Source organism: Puma concolor, chromosome A2 (assembly GCF_028749965.1).
Source record: "Puma concolor isolate L17-30 chromosome A2, mPumCon1.1.hap2, whole genome shotgun sequence".
NCBI lineage: Eukaryota > Metazoa > Chordata > Mammalia > Carnivora > Felidae > Puma > Puma concolor.
Window position 1 is genome coordinate 118,278,385 of NC_141668.1, and position 19,559 is coordinate 118,297,943.

General features: G+C 41.6%; 1 protein-coding gene and 1 long non-coding RNA gene across 4 annotated transcripts in view; one reads left to right on the forward strand and one right to left on the reverse strand.

Annotated features, from left to right (window-relative positions):
- The window catches only part of ATG7 (autophagy related 7), a 248,701-nt gene that overhangs the window by 160,087 nt on the left and 69,055 nt on the right, over window positions 1-19,559 (reverse strand). For all 3 annotated transcript variants that reach the window (XM_086697414.1, XM_025921265.2, XM_086697416.1), the window contains exons 16-17: window positions 19,300-19,375; window positions 5,248-5,328 (exon numbers count right to left, since the gene is read on the reverse strand). In XM_086697414.1, coding sequence (XP_086553540.1) covers window positions 5,248-5,328; window positions 19,300-19,375 — 157 coding nt within the window. The remainder of the gene's footprint in view (window positions 1-5,247; window positions 5,329-19,299; window positions 19,376-19,559) is intronic.
- LOC147583477 (uncharacterized) lies at window positions 1,793-5,348 on the forward strand. The gene is made up of 2 exons (XR_015248249.1): window positions 1,793-1,924; window positions 4,850-5,348. It is a non-coding gene; the product is annotated as an uncharacterized LOC147583477 (long non-coding RNA).

Sequence of the window (19,559 nt, forward strand, 5' to 3'; positions counted from 1 at the left end):
AGTTATTATTAGGGTTGCTAATTGCTAATTAAAATCCCAAGATCAGGTTTCTGGGCACATCTTGCTACATCTGTGCAGTGGGCAAGTCCCAGATGGTATGAAAACAAAGAATGGGGCCTGCTTCTTCCTAAAAGCCTATTCCTGCAGTATCACAAAGGTTGTGGGTGGCAGACTGTGCAATAACCACAAGAATATCCACATGCAGTTGCCTCAGGCACAGCCCTGCTCTGGACTACTGACCCGCGACAAGTTTCTAGTCAACTTCTGGGTCCCAGGAACTGGGCTATGGTTGCATAAAACACCAGAAGGTGCTCAGCTTTCTCCTTATAGGCAAAGAAAATGGTCATAATATTCAACATACTGTCCCCCTTCCTCGAGACAGACCGGAAAGTAGGACAAGGGGACTTTGTGAGCTGAAGGAAAACAGTCTATATCTTGATTGAAACGTGGGTTACATACATGTGTACATTTGTCAAAACCTAAAGAAGTGTTCTCTCTTAAGATTCATGTATTCCACTGTATATAAATTCTACCTAGGAAATAAGAACCACGCACAAAAATCGAACTCTAATTAGTAGGTTTATTTTCTGCAGTAGTATGGGCTAGCAGTTTTGAACTCCCTTTCTATGGGGCCGCCTGGGTGGCTCAGTTGGTTGAGTGTCTGACTCTTGATTTCAGCTCAGGTCATGATCTCAAAGTTTGTGGGATCAAGCCACACATCAGGCTCTGTGCTGACAGTGAGAAGCCTGCTTGGGCTCTTCTATCTCTTTCTCTCTCTCTTCCCACCCCCAACCCCAACCTCCCCTGCTCTCTCTCAGAATAAATAAACATAAACACATTAAAAAAAAAAAAAAAACCAAACAACTACTTTCTATGTATTCCAGACTTGAGCAAGTGAGTAAATACATCCAGGATAATGACAGCCAGGTTTCTCACCATTGGGGAAGGTAGTTACAAATATAGGAAGGGGAAAATTAGCATCACCAAAGGAGATAAAATACATTATGTGCCTCCTGACACAAAGATGTATCATCACATCTTTGGTACCTCTACCAAAAATTCATAACCTGACTCTAATCATAGGGAAACATTAGACAAACCCAAAATGAGAGAAATGCTACAAAATAACTGGCAAAAATATCAAAATATTGAGGTTAAGAAAAACAAAGAAAGGCTAAGGAACTTTTCCAGATTGATATGATAACTAAATTCATGCTCGATCCTGAATTAGATCCTGAATTGGACTGGGAGAAAAAAACAATAAAGAACATTTCTGGTACAAATAACAATATTTGAAATACAGACTGGATTAGATTAGTATTGTGGCAACATTAAACTGCCTGAAACTCCTTTTTCTTAGGAAAATTCACACTGAAGTACAGTGTTTAGTTGGAAAGAACCACAAGGTCTCCAACTTACTCTCAAATTTTCAAGAAAAAGAGAAAGGTGGGGAGGAAGAAGAGAGGAGGGAGGGAGGGTAGTGGGCACATACACGAATGGGGCAAAATAGAAACAATTGGTCAATCTGGGTATAATATAAGGAGGTTCCCTTCACTATTCTTCCAACTTTTCTGTAAGTGTAAAATTATATCAAAATATAAAGTTACCCCCCCACAAAGACCCTAAGCTTCCCCCCAAAATATTTAGGTGAAAGTTCATAATAACTAATTCAATGTATTATGAGAAATTCTTTTAAGAACATTGGTTTTAAAATTCTATTTTTCCCTCTGGTAGCAATCTACAAAACTTGACTCGGTTCTAAATTCCTTTTTAGAACTAAAAACAACTTGTATAGCTTCAAATACGATTTTTTGAAATTCCAGTGGCAGACATCGTCATTTTAGAAAGTCTTATGATATACGGAAATTGGAACGAAAGCGCCTTTTCACTACCCTCTCCCTCCAGATTCTTCAGTAATTTTTCTGTAAGTTTGAACAGTGCCAAGTTAAAACCAAACAAGATAAGAAATGATTTATGTGTAGATGATTCAGCCTTCCCAGTCACAGAGAAGTATATTTTTCCCCACCTCAGGCCTTATAAAAGGTCTATACATGTATATAAACACGGTAATCAACAGAGCATTATTACTCAGCACTGAGAGCTTATTCTATCTCCCCCATCTTTCTGTCTGCATTTGTATTAAATTAAGACACAAGTGAGGCCTTGGTCCTGGAGGGGGAGGGGGGGAAGCAAAAATATCAAAAACTACCACAGGAAAAAATTACTTCATGGATATCAAAGGAGAATTTTTAAAAAGTCATTTTTAGCCCCAAAGAATCTTTCTGAAACAATAACAACTATGATATGACTCAGTATAAAAATATTATGCTAAGTATGCATTAAGAAAAATTCACATGCACAGAGATGAAACTGTAATTGGATTTGTCATTTCAAAGTATTAATGTTGGGTTTGCAGATAATAGAGAATGACATTCTCCTAAGCGAATAAAGAAGTTCGCCAAGTAAGTAAAGGCCGTGTTTCTACTGTAAGGAAATACGTGCGCCAGTGAAGCAACCTTTTCAGCACAAAAGAAATTTAATACCCAGACCACATGAAAAGTGATCGCTATGGGAATAGCACAGCTGTTAAAATCCAAGGCAGTTTGTATTAAATCGTCCAACATGTTTATGTAAAGCAGGACTCTCAGAATGACCACCAAGAAGAATTAAGTTTGCTAACAAAAAAGTGATACCTATATTTAATGTAATGCTTACAATAAGTGTGAAAGAAAAATGCAAAGCGATTCTTTCTCAAAGAAAATAAGGGACCTTGGTTAGCTGGTATGCTTGTGATTCTTCACAAACAGTATCTCCAGGACTAACTCAATTAAGAAAGTCAACAAGAAGGAATCGGAGTGCTTGCATTTCACTTACAAAACCCAATTATCTTTATTTCATTGACTAGTCTAATCTGCATAAAGCCACAGAAAATCTTTGGGCACCTGTGCCAAATGATTTCAGTATGAAAATTAATACTGCCAAGTTATTTTGAGACCAATTAACTGAGCCATTCAAAGAAAACAAAATGTGCTCACTATAAAGCATATAATCTTAAACTTGCATTTCTGAAGACAGAAGTGCATGTAGACATCCTTGAGGCCTTGACTTGAACAGACAGAAGATATCTCAAAGAGATGACAAAAAGAATTAACTTATGAGTAACTAGTGACCAAGTGGTAAGCTTTAAATCTCAACACGGACACTTGGGATGCATAATAATAACACTGCTTAGTTTACTTCATTTTTTATTCTTTTTTAAATTATGGCTCATAATTTAATTTTTTTTAATTTTTTATTTTTTTCATATTTATTTATTTTGAGAGAGAGAGAGAGAAAGAGCACTTGTGCACAAGCAGGGGAGGGAAAGAGAGAGAGAGAGAGAGAGCGAGAGAGAGAGAGAGAGAGAATCCCAAGCAGGCTCCAGTGCTGTCAGTGCAGAGTCCGATACAGGGCTTGAATTCATGAACCATGAGATCATGACCTGAGCTGAAATCACGAGCTGGGTGCTTAACCAAATGAGCCACTCAGGCGCCCCTATTTTTTGAATTTTTTTTTTTACTGTTTATTTATTCTTGAGAGAGAGGCAGAGCATGAGCATGGGAGGGGCACAGAGTAAGGGAGAAACAGAATCCGAAGCAGGCTCCAGGCTCTGAGCTGTCAGCAAAGAACCCGATGTGGGACTCGAACTCGTGAACCGTGAGATCATGACCTGAGCCAAAGTTAGACACTTGACTGACTGAGCCACCCAGGTACCCCAGTTTACTTTTTGAAGAAAAAAACTGCTCTAAATGTTTAAGCAACAAAAATTAACCAAATTTATCAACATTCTCAAATCTGAGTTAAGCTGTTAGAGAACCTGGTTAGGATTGTGCTTCTCATAGGATATGACCCAAGTAAAGTTTTTTTATTTTTACTTTTGTTATTTTTTAATTTATTTTTGAGAGAGGGACAAAGACAAAGTGTGAGTGGGGAAGGGGCAGAGAGAGAAGGAGACACAGAATCCGAAGCAGCCTCCAGGCTCCAAGCTGCAGCACAGAGCCCAATGTGGGGCTCAAACCCATAAACCTTGAGATTATGACCTGAGCTGAAGTTGAACCCTTAACCGACTGAGCCACCCAGGTGCCCCAAAGTTTTTGTTTTTGTTTTTGTTTTTTAAACCTTATCAACTCAGAGTGGAGGGAATTTCCCTAGAATTCAATCCCTTCCATACTGCCAAATGTAGGCTACGTGGCAAAGAAGTCCTGAATTAGAACTGAGAGGCCAGAGTTTGGGATTAACAATCCCAACTCTATTTTGCATAACGCTTGAACATGAAAGACTTGTCAATAAGCTTGGGTTTTAAAAACCCAGGTTATATCACTGAGCATCAGAAGGCTTAGAGGCATACAAAAGAAAATTACCTATAACACACGGTATACAGGCACAGCTAACTTAGACTATCTAGACCTATTAAAAAATGAGATGTGTGGCACCTGGGTGGCTCAGTTGGTTAAGTGTCCAACTTCGGCTCAGGCCATGATCTCGCAGTTTGTGAGTTTGAGCCCCGCGTCGGGCTCCGCTGACAGCTCGGAGCCTGGAGCCTGATTCAGATTCTGTGTCTCCTCCTCTCTCTGCCCCTCCCCTGCTCATGCTCTGTCTCTGTCTCTCAATAATAAATAAACGTTAAAACAATTAAAAAAAAATGAGATGTCATCACTGTAGTTTTGAGATACATCAGCCGTTTCCCATTACAATGGAGGACATACCAGCTCTATTTTTAGAGCCTCTGGAAAGATCAAAGCTGAAGGGGCCCTTTGATGGGCTCCCTATCCAGGCCCCTAATCTCTGTTTATTTTTTGTCATTATGTAGATCTCCAAAAGACACACCACCAGGACTGCCTAGTATCCCCCCCTCATCTGAGTAACACTTAAAAATTGCTCTATGATGGTCCATGCAAAGGAGGAACCTCAGGGGAAGAACAAAACCTACTGAAGTTCATATTCAAGCCGAAAATTAACATGATGCAAGTATCGATACAGAACTGTATTATCTAATTCAGTCTCTCTTTGTACACTATCAATCAAACTTTCTCAAGCTGGTTTCTCTGTGAGAATGAATACAGATAAGCAACACCTAGAAAATCCTTTCCAGTTTTTTAGACCACACCCCTCCCTGCCGAAAAGTTCTCAGTTGGTTTCAGTGCCTCTGGCTGGTACAGTGATGGGCTCAGTTTTAAAACCAAGTCCCTCAAATGCAGAGTGACTTACTTTGGAAGAACAAGCTGTACATTTGTCAAATGCCAGGCTGACAGGAAGGACATTATCAAATCGTGACAGAAATCCCCGGATCTAAAAACAAAACAAAACAATTCACATCAAGCTCAGAACGCCCATACCTGTGAAACGTATTCGTAGTTTCTGACAAGAAGTGGCAAACAATATGGTGGTCCTGATACAGATTACTAGCAAAAATAAAGCTCGGCATAGAGATTTTCCCCTGTACCACAATCAGTTTGAGGAAGAACTGTATCATGTCCTTTATTACATTAGGAGCCGGGGCCTACAACCTTTTCATGTATGTGAGACCTAAAAACACCAAAATACAAAATGAAAGCAGTAAACTGTAAAGTATTGTTGTAAGAAATGTCTTAAAAAATTTAACAGATCAACTAGTTTAATGATGGCTCACCTCTCACATGCAAGTTATAGTGAATATTGGTAAACTTGAGTATCTAGGGTATGATAGTGGGTGGGGTGTCACAGGTGAGAAGGCCTGGGGACTATCCGAGGCAGAGAAGGTGTTAAATATATATCCAGTTATTTGCTTGACTTGAAACAGACAGGGATTAAAAAAAAAAAAAAAAAAAAAAAAATCACCAAATTTATGGGGAAACAGTGCCACCTTGAGCATAAACTTCTAGACTACAACTGGCTGCCATTTTAAAGGATATCCACTATAAGTAACCAGGTTCCACAAACTATGATTTAAGTCATTTATTGAGAACATTATACCTCTCTAGAACTATACTTACACCAAAAGGAGAGTTTTAAACTGTTGTGTATATCATTAACATATTATCACAAAAAACATGAATGGTAAACTCTGAAGTGTCCACAGGACTCAGCATTTATAATAAGACAGACAACATGAATCCTCTCATGAGTTAATTTATTTCATCTTCCCAACTGCCCCCATTTTATGTTGATAAAACTCAGGCTCACAAAGGTGAAGCAACTTGGCTCAGGAAAACAGAAAGTGGCAGAGCTAAGATTCAAAAGTAGGAGTCTTGACTCCAAACGTGGCCCTGACCCTCCCTCCTGCCCCCTACTCTCCTACCTCACCCCCTCCCTCCCTTTCTCTCAGGGTATCACAGGTTTGTTTTCGATATTAGGTCTCAACACAAATCAACAGTGTCACCTGAAAAGAGCAAAAGGACCAAGCCTCACCTTTCCTGCCTTTAGCCACCCTACCCACACTCACCCCAAAAGAAAAATAAACAAAACCTGACAAACTCTTTAAACAAACAGGCTTCCTGCTGCAATGTGATAACTCCACCTTCATGCCCACACTGCACCTGTCTAATTTCATGTTCATACTGGAAAATCGAAATGGCCATGGCAATCTTTCAAATACCCTTAATGATGCAATCCAAGATCAAAAGGCCATTTGGTAGAAATGATAAATTAGACAGCTGAGATTAGTTAGATGGCCTCATTGTGAACCTGTGACAATCTTCTAGTTCTTTCAGTCTCAGGAATGTGGGTGACCATTTCACCATACAGGACTGGAGGCACAATTGGGGTCTTAAGTTTGCTATTCAGGATACCAAAACAGGAGACATGAAACTTCTAGAAAAGACTTTTGAAGTAGGTCATAAATGGGAATGCTGAGATCCTATGAGATCAGCAAGTTACAGGCTTAAAAGAATTCTCATAGTGAGCCTTCTCACACCTCAATTCCTTTTATATTAAATTCACTTAAGGAAAAATGTTATCATATTTTGCATATTTTCCATTAAAGTATTCACTGATACAGCCTATATTACTGCTTCCATATGCGCTTCATGAAAAGATTTTCTTCATTCTTTTTTCTCCTACAACTAATATCTAGTTTTACGTTGTACAAAGAAATATTGGCAATTTTCTCTGCTAAACTGTCTCATGATTGCAGATGGAAGGTGAAAGCTTTGAAGGTAAGAGAGACAGTAGACCAAGCAGGAAGGAAGGCAGGAAAGGAAAAAATAAAAACAAAAAACACAGGTGGTGAGTAACAGAAGAAAAAGAAACCAAAATGAATGGACTGGCCAAGCATGGGCCCACACACTATTGTTTAGCACCCCAGACAGCTCTTTACTAGGAAACTGTGATTCATTTTCTCAGGAAATGAAGTAAAAAAACATCTGTGTATGAGGCCTTTCAAATTCACCAAGTTGGTATCAGAAGGCCCAGGGCTCAATCAATTAGTTTCAGGTAATTTTAAAAAGGAAAACCTTCTCAAACCAATTGCATCAGACTCCTAATGGTTATCTCCACAGGTGAGCTCTCTCCCTTCCATTTAATGCAACATTCTGCCATTGATTAATTTTTCCAATACACAGCTCCAAGATGTGTCACTTTTTATTAATTTTCTACAGCAGAAAATTCCTTATGCTGGCATTCAAGATTCCACCCCCCACCCCACTCATCTGGGACCATCCTGCCTTTCCAGTTAAGTCTTAAATTGAAACTTCTCACTGGCCCCGTATAACTACCAAGCTGAACTTCCAAAGACATTCCTGAGTTCCTGACCTCATCTTAGGCTGAATTCTGTGACTCAGAACTCTTCCTTTTGGAAACAGCTACATAGCCAAGTCTTCATCTTCCTTAAAAGCCACTCAATGCAAACACACCTCTTTCATAAATCCTCAATCTACCTACACCAAGCATAGAGACAATGTTCCATCATCTGGAATCCTTCCTTTTGATATTTACCACTAAATACCTTCCATTAGTTATTAAAAAAACAAAAACAAAAAACAGCATGTTAGTGGGATATAATTCATGTACCATAAAATTTATCTTTTTAAAGTATACAATTCAGAGGCTTTTAGTATATTCATGGAATAATTATCACCAATATCTAATTTCAGAACATTTCCATCACCCCAAAAAGAAACCCTGAACCTATAAACAATTAGTGCCCATTCTTCACTTTCCCCAGGAAACCACTAATCTACTTTCTATTTCTACTGATTTGTCTATTTTGCTTATTTCCTAGAAAGGGATCATCCAAGACTGGCTTCTTGTTCTTAGCATGTTCTCATGCATTTTACATCAAGTATCTGTACGTCATTCCTATTTATCGCCAAATAGTATTCTGTTAAATAGATACACCATATTTTGTCTATCCACTCATCAGTTGAACATTTCTTTTGGGTATCTACAAAATTGGGCAGATACAGTAACTCCAATTATTTTAGGAATTAATGAATCACATGGTAACTATATGTTTAACATTTTAAGGAACTGCCAAACTCTTCCCAAGTGACTGTACCATATTACATTTCTGACTTCAGGGTCAACACTTCATACGGTCTCTTTGAGTACAGCCATCCCAGTGAGTCTGAAGTGGCACCTCATTGAGGTTTGGTCTGCATTTCTGTAAGGACTAATAATGTTGAACATTTTTCCATGTGCTTCTTGACCATGTATATAGCTTCTTTGGAGAAAAGACCATTCAAATTCTTAGCCAAATTTTAAACTGGATTTTTTTATTGTTGAATTTTAAGAGTTTTTTTTTTTTTAATATATTCTGGATAGAAGTTTCTTTTCACATAAGATTTGCAAATATTTTCTCCCCTTCTGTGGGTCGTCTTTTCACTTTCTTGATGGTGTCCTGTGAAGCACAAGACTTTTTATTTTCATGAAGTCCTATTTATTTTTTCTTTGGCTGCTTTGTCTTATGGTGTCATATACAAGAGGCCACTGTCTGACCCAAGGTCATGAGGATTAAGTTTTCTTCCAGTTTTACAGTTTTAGCTGTTATATTTATGTCTATGATCATTTAGAGTTAACTTTTGTACATAAAGGGTCCAAATTCATTCCTCTGCATGTACAAATCCAGTTGTCCCGGCATTTCATTGACAAGACTCTTCTTCCCCAGTTGAATGGTCATCAAATGACCATACGTGTAAAGGTTCATTTCTGGACTCTCAATTCTATTCTGTTGGTCTATAAATCTATCCTTATGAAAGTACAACACTGTCTTGATTATAATAGCTTTGTCATCAGTTTTAAAATTGGGGAAGTGTGAGCCTTCTAATTTTGTTCTTCTTATTCAAGATTATTTTGGCTATTCTGGGTCATTTGTCTTTCTCTGAGTTTTAGAATCAGCTTGTGTGCTACTATTACTTAAAAATATTTTTTTGGGGCGCCTGGGTGGCGCAGTCGGTTAAGCGTCCGACTTCAGCCAGGTCACGATCTCGCGGTCCGTGAGTTCGAGCCCCGCGTCAGGCTCTGGGCTGATGGCTCGGAGCCTGGAGCCTGTTTCCGATTCTGTGTCTCCCTCTCTCTCTGCCCCTCCCCCGTTCATGCTCTGTCTCTCTCTGTCGCAAAAATAAATAAACGTTGAAAAAAAAATATTTTTTTATTTCTCTTGCTTTTAGAGGGCAAGACACAGGTTGAACTATATACATTTGCCCATGGCACAGTGATATGCTTATAAGAGAGACTGCATATTATTATGAAATGAATGACAAAAACACAAAAATCCCAAAGCCTATCAAATTATTCATATCTGAACTATACACAGAAAACAAGTCCCAGACAGACCACAAGAAAAACTCCAACTTAGCACCATTTACATTTTCCAGGCAATTTGAAGCCCTTCCCCATCAACAATGCTTTAAATCCTCAGTATTTAAAAATGCACTGAGCTTCCACAATATGCTCTGCATTCCCTCAAGCTTACAAGAAATGTGTAAAATTTAAAGAGCAGAGGTTGCTACTTAAAATTTTAGCCCCTTCCTTAGACAAGCACAGAAATCGCAGAGAAATCTAAAATCCAGGTACCCTAGGCAAAATCCTTATAAATATTTTCACACCTATTTAAGAGGCCAGTCCTCAATTCACAATCCAAGAAGTTTATAAGGATTTGTCCTTTGCTTAGGCGGAGAAAAACTCACCATCACCTTCCTACTTAGAAGTGTGCCTACTTAGAATGTATAGGAAGCATTATGCTCATTCAGCATTTTTCTGAATTTGCCCGATAAGAAGAATCCCCTGGAACTTGATTCAAAAGGCCTGGGGTAAGGCCTGAGGATCAGTATGCTTAACAAGAGCCCCCAGGTGATTCTCATCAGGCAAGCATATGAAACAGGGGCTTTCGGTGAAACAAGGCTTTCACACCTTCCTGTGGTTTGCTCTAAACACTCAACATCTCCTGTTAGATGTCAGAAAACAGATGGAAGCATTTAGCAAACCTCTCATTCTTTCCATGTTTTCTAAAGATAGCACCACCACACCTCATTTTGCCCACATCCCAAATAATGTTCAAATGAAAAGGCTTTATAAAATGATATTAAAGTCATTTCCCCATCCACATGGGAACTAATAAGTAAGGCCTCCCGACACTGCTCAAGGTAAGTTCTCTAACTTTGGGGACTGCACACAGTTTACTGTCACCTCTTAGTCTATTATTAGTATTTGCTGTCAATCTTTCCTTATGGGGGTGGGGCAGGCATTAAAGAACTATTTTTAAAGATTTAACTCTACCTATAAATAAAAACAATGAGCCCATGACAGAAAACAGAAGAGCAAACAACAACAAAAAATAACCCATACTCCAACAGGATATTTACTCCCATTTTCGTATTTAAACAAAATATTTAAATATTTAACTTCCTTTTAAATCACCTCCTCTGAATACTGAGAGGGGGAAAGTGCTAATTTTACAAACACACATAGGCCTCTCCACCTAGCTTTCAGGCTAGTAAGAGCAATTCCTTAGAGGGGCCAAACCTTGCCTGCTTCCCTGAACATTTTATTTTTTAAGTTTATATTGTTTTTTTCCTCTCAACACAGAAAAGAATAAGGAAAAAATTTAAATGGCCCATATGGTAATGGATCTGTGGATGCCTAGCACTGAGGGTGGGGATATTAACCAAGTAAAGGCGCAAAGCAAATTCTGGGGGTGATTGGGAATGTTCTGTATCTCACTTGGAGTGGTAGTGGTTATATATGAGTGGAGTGTATGCACTCAAAATTCATTAAAATGCACACTTAAATGAGCATACATAAATTATACCTCAAGGGGCGCCTAGGTGGCTCAGTTGGTTGGGCGTCCGACTTCGGCTCAGGTCATGATCTCACAACTCATGAGTTTTAGCCCCAAGTTGGGCTCTGTGCTGACAGCTCAGAGCCTGGAGCCTGCTTAGGATTATGTATGTATGTATGTATGTATGTATGTATGTATGTGTGTGTCTCTCTCTCTGCCCCTCCCCCACTCACACAGTCTGTCTCTCTCAAAAATAATAAACATTAAAAAAATAAATTATACCTCAAAAGGGTAAATTAAAAAAAGAACTGTTTATAATCTTTTTTTTTTTTAATTTTTTTTTCAACGTTTATTTATTTTTGTGACAGAGAGAGACAGAGCATGAACGGGGGAGGGGCAGAGAGAGAGGGAGACACAGAATCGGAAACAGGCTCCAGGCTCTGAGCCATCAGCCCAGAGCCTGACGCGGGGCTCGAACTCCCGGACCGCGAGATCGTGACCTGGCTGAAGTCGGACGCTCAACTGACTGCGCCACCCAGGCGCCCCTTTTTTTTTTTTTTTTAATCTTTTAAGAACTGTTTATAATCTTAACATTTTCAGAACAGTTCAGAAAGGCACAAAGGAAAATTATAAGTCCGTATTGCCCCCCAGTCTCCCATCCTCAAAATAATCTCCAGCTTCAGTTTTCTGCATTGCCTTCTAGGAAAAAAAAAAAAAATCACACACAAACCAGCTCTAAGAGGTATCACTGCTACCCCCTGAATCCTTAAAGGCCCACCTGGGAATGACAGAACCTAGAAGAAACACAATCCACTGTGGCTTCTTGGCTCCCTTAGTTCTCATGGCCCACAGGCCCCAACAAGGGTGAAAGCAGCCTGAGGTGAAATCCCCCAGGTCAAATCCCAGTGAGGCGCTTGGTGGTGTTTGCATTTGGCTGACAGTGCCTAGTGAGCAGGACAGGCTCCCCTCATCAGCAGGAGTAAAAACCCGGCAGGAGATATGCAAAAGCCTCAGAGCAGGGCCTTTAAACTCTCTTTGGCTTCCCTCCTGGGCGGTCCCAGCAGCACAGTGGGTGATCGCAGCCCAAATCATTAGGCACACCTGTGCATGCCTAATTAGCTCCACAGGCGCACAGGCAGAACACATGCTTAGGCTGGAGGTGTGTGCTAGGGACAAGGTGTCAAGGGTCCTTCTGGAAACCGAACTCATGTTGATGGGAGCACAAAACTCAAAGGCATGTTCAAAGAGCAGGATTTGGTCTGTGTTAACTTGACGAGAATTGTGTTTTGTCCCATAGGATGACACCGAGAAGCCATTTATTTTTAATAGACTGAAGCTGTGGTTCTCAAATGCCTAACGTCTCTGGAGACTGTTACTCAGTGGATCTGGAAGAGGGCCGGGAAATGTAATTCTGAAATGGCTTCCAAGGTGACTCTGAGGCACAGCTGGACATGGGAACCCCTGGATTAGGCAGTCTTCCACATAAAGGCCAGCTAATATATATACAGTGTGTGTATGTATGCATGTGTGTGTATATATATATGTATATACATGTATATATATACACATATACATATATGTAGTGTATATATATATACATACATATATTAACATATATATGTATGTATATATATATATATATATATATGGCTAGTCTATACTCAGACCCACTTAGATCTCCTCCAGTCCATTCTCCAGGCAGCAGCCAAATCTTACCATGGTATATCCAGCTCATGACTTTCCACTGCTTTTGGGGTGAGGGTCCAGGCCTTTCAAATGGCCCAGCGGATCCTGACTGCTTCCCCTCAACCTTATTTACTGTGCTTTCCTAGCTCTGTTACTGGCACGCCCGCGGCCCTGCAGGGCCTCAAACTCACCAAGCATCTTTCTCACCCATCTTCTCTGCCTCTCCTGTCCCTCCCCTACAGTGCTTAACCCCTCTCCTTTCTCTCTTCCATGAAAACAGCTGCTCCCTCTCCGCCTTGCAAGCTGTGCGGGAAGGCATGTCCTGGAATAACATGGAAAACAGGAAGAGAGGGAATACCATCCCTGTGCCCTGTGCTCTTGGGTGTTTTTGCACACTTATCTCAATGTACCCTCACAACTTTCTCGGGGAAGTAGCATCACTTGCCCAAGGTTCCACAACCACTAAATGGCAAAGCCAGGATTCGGAGTTCTGTTCCTTCTGGCTCCAAAGCTTGGGGAAGACAGCCGCAGAGCATGGGGGAGGTAAAAAAAAAAAAGGGGGGGGGGGGAAGAAGGAAAAAGAAGGCCATAGGAATTAAAACAAACAAACAAACAGCCCTACAAAACCCAAAAACACAATACCTAGATAGGGGCTATCAGGGCCTGGGTAAATGAAATTATCTTCAGTCGTTTATGCCCCATTGGCTACAAAGTCAGTAGATCAGGAGAAGAAAGGGGCCCCTTCTATTCTGGGCTACCACTGGCAGTGTGTATGCCAAAACTGAGTGAAATCAGCCTGAGCTCCAAGCCCACCTTGCCTCGATGGGGAGCAGGGACCAAACGCCCACAGACAAATAGCCACTCTGAGGAGGCACAGCACAGCCACAACGGAACCTGCTGCCTTGACTTCACACCAGTTTCCGGCAAGCCTGGCAGTACTTCTAGAGCTTGGAGTTTGAATAAATAAAAATGAACTCCAAACTCCAAGAGTTCACTCTTGGATGCTGAAAAGAGTCTTAATCAAAATAAATGTCAAAATGGGGAGTTGAGCAATTGCAAAACCCCAGGCACAGCACAGTCATCTTCATTTCAGACAATGGTGTCGGCGACTCCCAAAGATTCACCTCTCCTTATCAAACTGGAGTCACCGAGGGACAGAAGAACTGAGCTGGAAACGAGCCAGCATCATTCTTAGAAAAATCCTGCAGAATGGAGCTGGCCAGTCTTTGCAACCCTTCCCAACACACTCATTGCTTCCAGAGTTTTATGAAGATTCTTTGTAACTTCCTTTTTAGCAGAGCACAGAAGCTCCCATTTTACCAAATAAAAGCGAAAGAGAAAGATAAAACCAACATTTACAAGTGTCCCTGATGTGCCCGGAACTGTGCTTGATAAATGTGATGTAATCTGTACGTTAATTCCAGGAGTATATTATATAATTATCCCCATTTTTTTAAAAACATTGAAGGGACAATCATGTTTTTAAGTTTATTTATTTTGAGTGAGAGAGAGAGAGACAGAGAGAGACAGAGAGAGCAAGGGAAGGGCAGAGAGAGAGGGGAGAGAGAATCCCAAGCAGGTTCTACACTGTCAGCATAGAGCCCAACACGGGGCTCAAACTCATGAACTGTGAGATCATGACCTGAGCTGAAATCAGGAGTGGGACGCTCAACCAACTGAGCCACCCAGGTGCCCCATGATTATCCCCATTTTACTGGTATAAAATATGAAATTCAGAGAGGATTGGTAACCTGTCCAAGGCCACATAGTAACAAGTGATGAGAGCTGCCTCAAATCCTTTTGTAATAGGAGCTAAAGAATGGATGGATGGAAATGAAATTAAGACGCAAACCCAGGATTCTAATCGGACCTATATGATCATAAAGCCTTTGGGCTGCCTCCCATGTGGGACCTCTCAAACAGGACGGCTTCATCAGGTGAGCAAAACTCATAGGGCACAAATAACATCCTTGAACTCGTAAACTTATGCCCCAGTCCTCTGGGACAAGAGATGCTAAGGCACATCTGAGCTCTGGCACCAAGTGTACTTCATCCCCTCCGTCATGCACCAAGTAAGGCCAATCCCCGTCTCTTCTTCTAGGGCCCCACACAGAAAGCACGGATATTGTCAGACTTTGTACCAGATCCCTCTTTCTATTCAGGGGCCTCCAGCTGGAACCAGGTCCTACCACATCCAAATAGTGTAGGGTATATCCACAACCTTAGAGGACTCCAAAAGCAAAAGGGGATAAACACTGGGTGACCTTGTGCCAGTTACTGAACTTTTGTGAACATCATGGTGCCTGGCACACTGTTTGGAAATCATCTGCTGATGGGAGAGCTGAATGGAAGGGGGTCTGGGAGGATGGATAGGTCACAAACCACAACATCTGATATAGAGAAACACCAGACATTTAGACTGTCCCTTTTTCCTGCCATTCCCATTATCATCAATCGGATGGGTATAGAAACAGCGGGGGAAGGAGACTCCCTTTCTTGGGCTACCTCTCAGGAAATGGGCTTTTATTGCTTATCTTCTTAATCTCTTTCTTCAGCAGTCAGTCCATCCATATCCCCAGAGGCACACTGCAATAAGCATTTCCGAGCAAAGGGAGCTTATTAAAAGCTAAAGGCCTGAGGATTTGTGGGGGCACAGCCTGTGCAGACAGGCCAAATAACTAGCAGCCCAAGGCATAGCTAGCGACCCCAGCTCTCTATCACACTTGTCTCCGAGATTTCCCAGGCCAGGTCTCTCCCAGGGTCCTGCCCTAGTTTGGGCTTTGTTCTGCTTTTCTGAAAGTAATTAAAAGAGAGAATTCAAGAGCCCAAGAGAACCATGGGGTTGGCAAGTCCAAACCCCTAGGAAGGGCATACATATTCACGGTCTTTATTCATCAGTACTTGAGAGCCAAGAGTACATTCACCCAAAGACAAAAAATGTGAACTGCCTGGTCCACAAGTGGGATAAGAGCTGACTGCTATATTAATGACTGTGGTGTTTGGACGACTACTGGGCTGCCACCTTGTTTTTCATTTTCTGACAGAGGTCCAGTCAAATGATCAGCAGCTCCACAGGCTGCCAGTTTCCGTCACTTCCCGGAGACATCAGGAGTGGCCTATACCTTTTTTTAAACTTTTTAATAACTCAGCTACCACCCAGGAGCTAGGAAAAGACAACTTTTTTTTGTTTGTTTGTTTTTAAGATCCCACTTGATGGGAAGCAAAAGGAATAATACTATGCTAAGATCTGCAATGAAAAAGTTTTCTCTACAAAAGAAGCCAGGCTCCAAAGAGGACACTATACTATATTATTTCTTTTACAGAAAGTCCAAAATTAGACAAAGGTGTCCCATGGTGTTAAGAGTCAAGAGATGCTTGCCTGTGTGTAAGAAGGATGCAATAATAATTGGAAGAAGCACAAAGGGGGCTTTGGGGATGCTTGATAACATTTTATTTTGATCTTTGTGCTGGGTACATAAATGGTGCTTACTTTGTGATAATCCAAGCTGTATACTTAATGATTTGTATGAGTTGATGCATTTTATACATCAATAAAATGATGATTTAAATTGCCAAAATCATTGTCTTTACAGACAGAAAGAGTGCTACACTTATTGCTGGCTGCTTGCAGAATCCCGTCCATGTACACTGGGCCAGACACTTTTAAAAAAGAATAAACCCGTAAGCCTATTTTCTTACCTTCAAATGGTTTTCTCATGGTTTTCAAAATCAATCAGAGGTTTTTTTTTTTTTTTCTCCCCCCTCCAGGCTGACTACCACTCCATGTCAGAGCCTAATCAAGCCTTTTCCTGCACTTGGCCAATCTCTGGCTGGGCCAAATTCTGCCTGTGGTCCCACGGGCAGATCAACTAAGTAATCCTCATGCCTCCCCAGTCTGACATGGAGAGCAGAGACACAGAGCCCACAGGCTAAGTTAAGCAACTTTCTCCAGATTACACAATGAGCTGCTGGTGGGGGGCCCTTGTGATTCCTGTCCAAGGGCTATCACTTTTCTACTACAGCTCCTTCCACAGGGGCCAATTAGCACACACTCTCCTTTGGGGAACAAAAAAAGGAGCCCAGGGAACTCACGGGTTGTTCTTTGTATGCAAAGCACACAAAAGGGGTTTACTAAGTTCCTATCCAAGAGGAAATCTGAAGAGTCAGGAAAAGGAGGAGGGAACTGCTGAGTCTGCAGCAGGGCATTGCAACACAGCCCAGTGTTTTTGTGGAAACGATGTTCTCCTAATCAAAACACAGTTGCATAAATGGACTTACTCCACTTAAAAAAAAAAGAAGAAATTTAAAGCCTATAAATAGGAACCACACAACCCTGATTCATTTTAAAGTTCTTTCTCCGCTGTCTTTTTTAGATAGTAGCTAAAAATAAAGGCTTGAAACTTGAAATAATGTAAGCAACTAATCACCCACAAGCACTGGGCTTTTTCCATATATGGCTGGGTTATTCTTCAGCCTTTGAAAAGACCAAATGAAGAGATGGCCAACAACCAAAATAATCCTTCAGACATTTGAAAACGAGGAGAAAGAACTAGAAGAGTCGGTGAATGACAAACAATTGTGAGGCTCAATGGGGGTAAATGACACTGAGAGGGATTAGTTGCCATAGTACTTTAAAAACATGGGCACATGCATTTTGACGCTGGACCCCTTCAATAAAGGGACTGTTTTGCCCTCTGGCCTCAGCACTGAGAAAACTACAACCACCGTGATTTAACATAAAGGACTTAAAGAAGGAAAGAAGTGCAGGGGCATGACTGAAAATTTAATTAAGGCCCTTCTCAGTATGAGATCTACAAAGGAGATGAGGGCACCTCTCAAGGTCAGAAGAAAGGGACTGGAGACATGTGAAGAGGGGAAGTGGGTGGGGATTCGAAGGAGATTCGAGAGCATAAATACAGGGGTCGGCTCTGGAGGGCGGCTTCCTTCTGATGGAGGGTTACTACAGCGTCTTTTGGGTCCTACCCGAAATGTCTCTCTAGAAAGATTAACACATTCATGTCAAATAAATGGCACCTTGTGTGAGGCAGACTGGAAAAGCTGCATTTGCACTGCTTTATGGTTTACAAAGCCTCATAACAGACATAATCCTGGACACGAGGTAAAGCACTTGCTTTTACTGATATGGAAACTGAAGCTCGGGGAGGGTCAGTGACCTAACACAAGGTGTCTGATGGATGTCTTAGTGCAGGAGGGCTGGAGGAGTGACCTGAAGGGAACTCTCCCATCGGGCAGGCCAGGGAAGTTTCACTCACAAAACCTCACGAAGGACACCAGTAGGAGTGCAAGTTTAGGTGTGGGTTTTGGTTCATCCACTGCCTGTGTCTGTGGCTTTGGGCAAATAATGTCCTCTCTTCTGATTCAAATCCTCAAATGGAAAATGACAGGGCTGTCCTAGAGGACAGGAGGCAGGTGGTGGGGAGGCAGGCGGAGACAAATGTGGGCTCAGTGGGCTGCTCTCACCCTCGGCTCTGAGCCTGTCCTCACACCCCAAGACAGGACTGTGGGGTGCCATCACCCCTTCACAGGGGTCAGCCTTCCTCTTACACACTGAAATACACATATGGTGCCTAGAGAAATGACTTCCAAAAAGTGAGATTGGAATACGTCTTCATTCCTCCAAAAAACACAGTAACAAAACTACTGGCGAGGCAACGTGAATTTGAGTTTTCGTTCCACTACTTTTTTTCTCTTTCCCTCTCTATGCGATGGATCTTCTTTCATGATACTTCAGATTCTTTTTCTGAAAAGAAACCCGATTTTTTGACACCTCTAATGGTTTTCCCATGCATACCCAGAAGGCTTTTTATGTAGCTAGGGAGTCAATAATATTAACAAATGACAGCAACAAAAATAGTAAGCACCCTTCACTGAGGGCCTGTGACATGCCAGGGCCACTGATGAGCCCTCTGCAGACCATCTCTGGTCTCTGCAACTACCACGTGAGGTCAGTATGACTGTCTCCATTTTATACATGGGAAAACTGGGGCTCAGACAAGATTAGGGATTTGGCCAAGGAAGGCCGTCTTAATAACTGTAGGGCTGGGATTTAAACTGCCGTCTGGCCAGTTCCGAAGTCTGTTCTTGCTTCTCCATTATGAGACCTTTGGTCAACATGCTAAATGCATCAAAGGCTGGATGCTGCTGCTTGTTCATAAATTCTCCTCACGGCCATCCTACAGAATGGGATACCTTGTAGGTGGTCTTAAAGTGCACCCACTGAAACTCAAGGGCAGCTAGAGGATAAGAAGTGTGGAAAAGTGGCGGGCTGAGCTGATGGTGTGGTCAAGTGACCCCAAATGCATTCCCTCTGAGTGCTGGGACCGGGTCCAGAATTATGCCTTCATTTCCAGATCACTAACCTGGTGAGGCACAAGGCCGAGAGAGGTTGGCGGTTCATTCATGCGGTCATCGCTGCTGCTGGCAATGGCGTAGCCCCTGAGAAAAGAAAAACAATTAGAGCCACTCATTTAACGAAAGTTTATGTTTGACACCTGTGAGGACGATTTGGCCAGGGGGAGAGCTAATGAAAACCTAATTTCTGCTGGAGGGAAAGAGGAAGAAGAGGGGAGAAGAAGAAAAAAAAAGCAGCATGAATTTTTGGAGTCAGAAAGGCCAGAGC